This window comes from Pterocles gutturalis, unplaced genomic scaffold (genome assembly GCF_000699245.1).
Source record: "Pterocles gutturalis isolate BGI_N339 unplaced genomic scaffold, ASM69924v1 scaffold535, whole genome shotgun sequence".
NCBI lineage: Eukaryota > Metazoa > Chordata > Aves > Pterocliformes > Pteroclidae > Pterocles > Pterocles gutturalis.
Window position 1 is genome coordinate 1 of NW_010145481.1, and position 7545 is coordinate 7545.

Sequence of the window (7545 nt, forward strand, 5' to 3'; positions counted from 1 at the left end):
CGCGGCTGAGTAGTGGGGCTGTGGGTGGTGCTTTTCCAGAGAAGGCTGGGAAGGTTAGTGACTTTGGGATACGCGGTTCTAGATTGGAACGAGCGCGGCTGGGGATCGAGTCTCGCGTTGCCGTGGGTAGAGGTCAACGGGTCGTGGGCTGCGGGCTGTGAGCCGCCGGGGTTCGTGGCCTCCCCGGTGGTTGGGGGTCGTTAGTTTGTGTAAGGGGTGACAAAAGAGCAGCGGGGCTGAGGGCGGGAACAGCCGGGCCAGGCTGGTGAAGGAGTGGGGGTGCTGCCCTGGTATTAGTGATGGGGTGAAATGGGGAGGTCTGTTCATTTCCTACCTGTCAAATGAGATAGGGTACCCCTGTGAGTTACCCAATCTGTTGCTTTAGCCCTATTAATGGTTAGTGCTCTGCGTTTGCCCGTGAAGCTGTAAGAATGGGGATATGTTTAATAAAGAGAAGTGTGAAAGTCAGTGAAAAGTAGCTCTTTTCCAGATAATAATTCTGGTTTACAATATTCTGGTAAAAATGTTTTTGTTTTAAAAAGTGTATTTTCAAAAGTGTGTGGTTCCCCCCACTTAAAACTGTATTCTGAGTTAAACGGGAGGGATTCTCTTGCATTTCTAAGCTATTGAAGTGTCAGGCAAGTTGTGTATCAGGTGGATGGGACTCTGTAAATTCCTTTTCTCATGCTAAATATATATATGCATGCTCGTGCACATATGGTTCTGATGGATGTTGACCTAAAATGTCCTTAAAAACACTTGGTGAAGATCCCAGGTATCCTCTAGATCATTTAATTCAGTTACAACTACTGTATTATTTATGTTTTCTTTGACTGAATCTTCAGAAGGAATGTGAGATTTTTAGGATGCTTCTTCAAGATTTGTGAAAACCTTGCAACCTGATCAAAATAGCAAGCATTTTCACATTGGATATCCTGAGTGTGTCAACTGCTCGTGTTTAAACTGTTCAGGCAGCTCTTGTGTCACAAGCCCACTGCAAAGGAGCATCTGACTTACTCTGCGTGTGCTGTACTGTCCCAATGGCTTATGCATTAACTGTCACATGAAGAGCTGTATGCCTAGTGTGTATGCTCAGATAATCTGTGGGGGCTGTACTGAATCTGTTGCTGGTATTCTGGCTAATGCGTGTATGGATTATAGAATACAGTTCTAATTTTTTGAAAGTATTACTGATTTTCAGTATTTTCTAGCAGTGGTTTGTGATCAGTTCACTAATGAACTGTACAGATCTAACATGTACTATGTGTGAAATTATAAACAAGTTACAGAAAGCTGCCAAGTTCTAGAAACAAACTTAGTGTGCTTTTTTATGCTGTATATAGTGGGTGCTTTCCTAAGGTGCAGAGGTACGGTATCTTCAAATGCTTGATAACGCCTGTTTTTGTTGTTGTGATGGATATGTGGAAGATAATTCTACAGGAATCTGAAATGGTCATCTTGTAGAATTCTGAAGACAGAGACTATTTGCTGTCACAAATTGGAAACAACAGTAATCTTTTCTTGTTTTTCTGTTTTGATAGAGCCACACAGCCAGTGGTTGCTTTTCCTGATGCATTCATCATGATAGCTCCAGCTTTTGAGCTGACCCAGGATCTGGATTTTCTTACCGTAATAAAGTACCTTATGCCAGAGCGTCAGAATTTGATGATGTGTATTTTGAAGGGGAAAATTTTAAATTTTATGCTAAGCCATACTCAGGCAAGTAGTGGAAGGATTTTTAAAAAATTGGAACTTCATAAAAGAAATAAAAGTCAGTAGAGAATGAACTTCACTTTAGTCCCTTCAGAACATTCCTCATCTGTAGCTCTTACATTGCAGACTGCCCACTTTGTGCAAAGGATTGTTTTTATGCATCTGGCCTCCTTGTTTCTAGGCATTAAATAAAGTGAGTTTAAAGAAATACTTTTCTAAATTTACTTTACCAAATAATTTTACTTGTAAAATGGCAAGACAATGATCTGGATGTTTGTAAGTTGTGTAGAATAAGTGTGTCTTTTCCCTGTTGAGAGCTAGATACAGTATATTTGGTGGAGAATGTTTTTTGATGCACACCTGATACTATAAGGGGAAAGACTTATGTGAGCGGAGGCAGTAGGAAGTGAGGTTGCAGGCTGTATCTCTTCTAGATAACGAGCTCCCCACTACACTCCAAGAAAGGAACAAGAGGCAATCTCTGTACGAAAGTGTTAAGAGAACCGTTGGCATGTAAGAGCTGATGAGCTGTTAACCTTTCTTATTTTCTGTTTCCTGTATTCTTGGACCTGCTCCCTCTATGTACATTAGTAGACAACAAGGGATTTTAGTGGTCTGGTAGAATGCAGTGAATTAGTTATTCCAAATAAGCAATACAAGAGCTCTGTGTGAGTTCTCATGTCCTGACACTGTGGGTTAGGTTAGAGTTTTTAAATTGCAGAATCTTCCAAGTGTTGCACATAGTGCCAAGGGTGTCATCTCTGTGGTGGCTGTGAACTCATCCAAGCTGGGAAACCAGGAGTCACCAGTTTTCTCTCTCAGATGCTGATCTCTTGTACATTGGTACAATGAAAAGAAAACATTTTTGAAGTATATGGGGATTTAACTGTGTGACTTCCATTTGTATCAACAGGAGTTATGTAGTTAAGTCCTTTGTACTGCTTTTGGAATGTGCCTTGAATTTTTAGGCTGAGATGTTAAGTTGCAGAATTAGTCAGGCATTCAATAAGGCATCTGATTTTTTTGCCTTCAGATTGACGCTTGCTGGAAGAATCACAGAAGATGACAGAGAAAAAGCATCTTATGATAATGATACAGACAGAGGTATTAGTTAATATTCTTACTATATGTGTCACTAAAAATGCTGCTAGCTCTCCAATAATTTGTACTTTGCTGCACTGGAATTGCATAGAACTTCAGTGAAGTATGTGATACTGTAAATAAATGTGAAGTTTCTCATGTGTTATGTAGTATAAAAAAAATCTTGCTCAGAATTTATTGTATTTACTTAGGGCATCCTCAAGTGCAAAGGACATGCTAAGAACTGTTTAATAATGAAAAAACTATGTACAAGTGCTCTTCAAGTCCTGTGGGTGCTAGACATCACATTGGACAAAGATCATTAGTCTAGTAAATCTGCAAAGAAGTCAGGTAGTGCTGAGTAGAAAGGAGGTGATCCTGAGACAGTCTCTTGGCCACATCTTAAGAGAGAAGGCGTAGGCCTTTTTCCACACCTTATGGTAGAAGGTATTTCTGGAGTAAAATTTTTATGTACCTTCTGGAATTAATGCATTAATTTAAAAAAAAAAAAAGCACCAATAAAACCTGTAGTTTCCTGCTTGCAAAGTCTTTATTACGTGCTTGACTTAAGACAATAATCAGATTGCTGAATGTAGTTTCCTGTGATCTTCTGTTGATTGCTTGATTGGTGGAAGGATTAAAAATAAAATAAAGCTTGTCTTCTGTTGGGTTGTGTTAATACGAGTGGAGAGACCACAACTGGTTAAATATTCTCTTTCACACTTCATCATTAAAATCTTTGTGAAACTTGTGGAGTAAGGTTAAAAACACACCCAGAGATTGATGCATAGTAAAATGCTACCTGCATGTGTCCCAGTTTCCGTGAGCCTTTCTCATTAGACTTAAATTGCACATTTTTGTTTGTCTTGGATATTTTAATGCAATAACTATATTCTGACTTTCCTTTAAGGAACTTTTACGATTCGGTTACCTAAGGAGATTCCTGGCCAATATTTTGAGGGACTGGACGTGCTGACTTCTCTTTTAGCACCAAAGAAATCAAGATCTGCAAAATCTTTGGTAGAAGAGATGGGTATGACAAAAAAATCCTATTTATACTAGTGATACAAGTACATAATTAAATAGTTACAGATCTACATAGTAATACATGTGGAAAAATACAGTATTTCTATTATTGTGTAGTTGAAGATATAAGATGGGTATGAATCAATCTGGAAGTATAGATAAGTATAGAAATTAATGTGTTGTTGGCGATATCCATGTCATCTTTATAGGCTTAGTTATGTTTACATTTTTCCAAAACGTGCTTAACGTATGCTGATCTTCTGTAGATCTTTATACCCCTCTAGTGACTGTATGATACACACATGTTTGAGGCTTCTGCTTTCTGCAAGCCTGCACAACTGGACTTTTAGCTCAAATGGTAGAAGCTAATTAGAACTACAGGTTCTAGTGGGTGACTTGCTTAACATCGGTATTTAACAGACAAGAGGGTTTGACTATCTATGTTTAATTTTTTAATATTGATCTTAAATTATTGATAACACCACTTTGCTCCTTGTCAGCGTTCTCTTAGCATCAAATTCTGATCTTATTGAAATCAGTGGAACAATTAATTCAGTCTTTGAGTGAGTATATGTATGAACTTTGGTGTTCCTGGTCCTCTTTTTTGAAAGTTGGATAATTTAGAGCAGGACCTATGTATTACTTATGTAAGCATCTGCCTGTATGACCTAGTGTCACGTAAGATTTCTTAAAAGATGTAGTAAAATGAGAAAGGCTTATGGTGTTATCAGTGTTTGCCTTTATATTAAATCATATTTATTTTCTATGTGATAATTTTCTTTCTCTGACCATTCAGTGTATACAGCTACCTCTGCTGAGTTGTCTGAGGAGGAGGATGAAGAATTTGACTGGGAAATAGAGCAGACCCCTTTTAAAGAAAGTGCAGAAAGCACTCTACCATTACAGTACTGTTACGGATTTGGGAATTTGCGGTCAGGGGTCTTCCAGCGGCTGCAGGTGGGTGCATTTTTGTCTTTCCCTGTCATAAAAGTTCTGTGTAACTTTCTCATTGGGTGGGCGTCCTGGCTCACTCCGTAGTCAGGAGAGGATCATTAGGTAACTGTTCTCCATTATCCCATTCTGTGACTGAGAATATTCTGCTTTTACATGGAGTAGTACAGGCAAATCCTTGTTCCTGCTGGAACAGGATTAAACACTAAATACTTGATGTTAAATACTTCAAACATATTTAACATCAGTGTACAGTGTATTTCAGATGCCACGAATTTCAGTTTATTTTTAAATTAAAAAGAAATTACTCAATTAAAAGAAGAATACAAAATGAAGCTGCCTATCTATAGGTTCTGTTGTGGTTGTTGCATTAAGATTTTTTTTAATTGTGAAACTAATGGTCGCTTTCTCTTTGTACTTTTGATTTTAGACTTGATTTTCTCACAAGACAATAACTTTTGAAGTGTGCACTCTTCAAGGTGTCTGTCCACCTGGTATCTGTGGGATTTACTAGGGTTGTGCTGATGCACTGAAATTTGCTTTTGTGGATTAATTGGTAGGATAGGAGCTTTAAAATGCGGTTACTTTGCTCTCGTGCGTTCAGCAGTTTAATTCAGTAATAGGTTGAAGGTAATCTACAACCTGTAGTGTGCTAGATAGTGTAATAATATTCATAGTATACAGAACTTTTAATAAAATAGTAGATAACTTAATTTTTTGTAGTGTTCTTACTCTAAGCAATTTAAGTTGTAGCTATTTAATTAATAAACTTAATTATGTAACTCTGTAACTTATTATTATGTGAACTGTGGTATTTCCAGGGTTTGGAACAGAAGGATTGCTATTTATGGAGCAAGAGTTTACATTCTGTGAAGATGTATACACTGGTTTATTACCATGAAATTTGTGAAGAAGTCCATTTGCCATCAGCATTAATGTACCACTACTGAATGATGCTTAAAAGGGCACTGCCATTGCCCATTAATTAATGTGTGGTCACTTCAGAGTGGGAGAGGAATCTCAAAAGTTGCAGGAACAGTATCCGTGACTTTCATCTTGTCTTTGTTGAGGTTGTGTGCTTTTGTTAAAACATTGCAAATTTTATCATAGTGCAAAATAACCTGCCTGCCTTAATGCTAAAATGGCCCAAATAGACTTCCTAATAACGTGAATTCTAAGGAGCTTCAAATAATTGAATGGCCTTGGAATTTTGATCTTTTATTTGTGCAATGGAGCATGAATTTGTAAGGTTTGAAAGGGAGGTTGAAGACCATCTAGGGATTTCAGTGTAATGCTGATAATCCTTCCTAAACTCTTACTAAATAAATCTTGCGTATCATAGCTGTGGCTTGGTCCTGTCATTTCTGTTCCATTTGCAGGATGAACTCAGTGACGTTATTGACATTAAGGGTCCAGACCAGACTCCTGGAGATGAACACAGAAGAAAATGCCTGGCAGCTGAGGCTGCCAAGCTTGATCCTGATCAGTACCTGTGAGTACTGACTTTTTTAGCTGAAATAGATTGACTTTTTCTTTTCATAAATGATTGGTTTTAACATCACTTTTGGAAATAATAGCTTTATTTTTTATTTGTTTGTTTCTTGGTCTCATCACAGCAGGCCTCAGAGGGTATTCTTAAGTGTGACACAAAGACCTTTATCTGTTTTGGGGTTATTCTGCTGTTTAGTTACTGCATCAGTCTGTATGCGAGCAGGGGCTGCTGTGAACTGCTGCAGAATGTTGTTTCCTGGTTGACCTCTTCAGAAGCTGAGCAGGCAATCCCTGCCAGTGTTTCAGGTTGTAGATGTCAGAACTTTGTTTTCCTCTTGTGAAACAAGGATTACTGAACCATCCTGATCTTTGAGGAGGTACATTTGAGTTTTGAAGTTAGGAAGTTTTTGTCAGTTTTTTTTGCCTTCGTCAGATTAAATCTGTTTTTACAGAAGAATGAGGAAAAGTTCCAACCCAAAACTTTGTGTTTCTTTGTACTTCATCCCGTGTAATGAAGGTGGAAATAATTCTTCATGCCTTTTGAGTTGGAATATTTCAGGTCAAGTTAGGGTCAGAAGCTGACAGAGAAGTAAACTGAATTGAAGCCATGATATCTTTTAATACAGTGATTCCTGTAGGATTGATTTGTCATTAGGAACTGGCTCCTCAAGTTACTACATTGAAAAGTGAGTTCCGTGTGGGAAAGCGACATAAAACTTAGCAAGATCTTTGAAAATATATTTTCTTGTTCAGAAACACTGAACCAAGAGAATTATTTTTTTGTTTCTTCCTTTTGCTGATTTATATTAATAATGCCCTTTTGGTTTTTTATCGTGATTGGTTTCTTGGAACCAAAAACTTGGTTACTTTTATCTTCATAATGTCTTCAGCTAAAAGGAGTAATTAGAAATACAGATTGCTGCTTTGCTTTTTTTTTTTTTTTTTTTTTTTTTTCCATGGTTTTACAATTAATTAAACCTTTTTTTTTTTTTTTTTTTTTTTTGCATGGTCTTACAATTAACTGAAGACTTTGGTTGATTACTGCTCTTACTTTTGTCTCTGGTTATTCTCTCTCTTGTTTTTACATTATCAGGTTTAATGTCTCATTACCAGATTTTTTTCTTTTTGGATGAGTTTTTCTCATTAGCATGTAAAGTCTTCAGCTCTCTTCTGTCCTTACCTTGAATCTGTTTTTACTTATCCATTTTACTTTTTCTCCAGCTTGCGTGCATGGTCTTTGTATTTTGCCTTTTTTTACATTTTGTCTTTTGTTGTCCTAAGTGT

General features: G+C 37.4%; 1 protein-coding gene across 1 annotated transcript; it reads left to right on the top strand.

The window, feature by feature from the left end:
- Positions 1-1581: 1581 nt before the first annotated feature.
- LOC104470451 (protein SHQ1 homolog) lies at positions 1582-6262 on the top strand (the record flags this gene model as incomplete). The annotated part of the gene is given in 6 exon segments (XM_010085380.1): positions 1582-1633; positions 1636-1723; positions 2747-2817; positions 3704-3826; positions 4625-4776; positions 6150-6262. Coding segments are annotated over 6 exon segments (599 nt in total), but the record flags the coding sequence as incomplete, so codon positions are not given.
- Positions 6263-7545: the final 1283 nt, after the last annotated feature.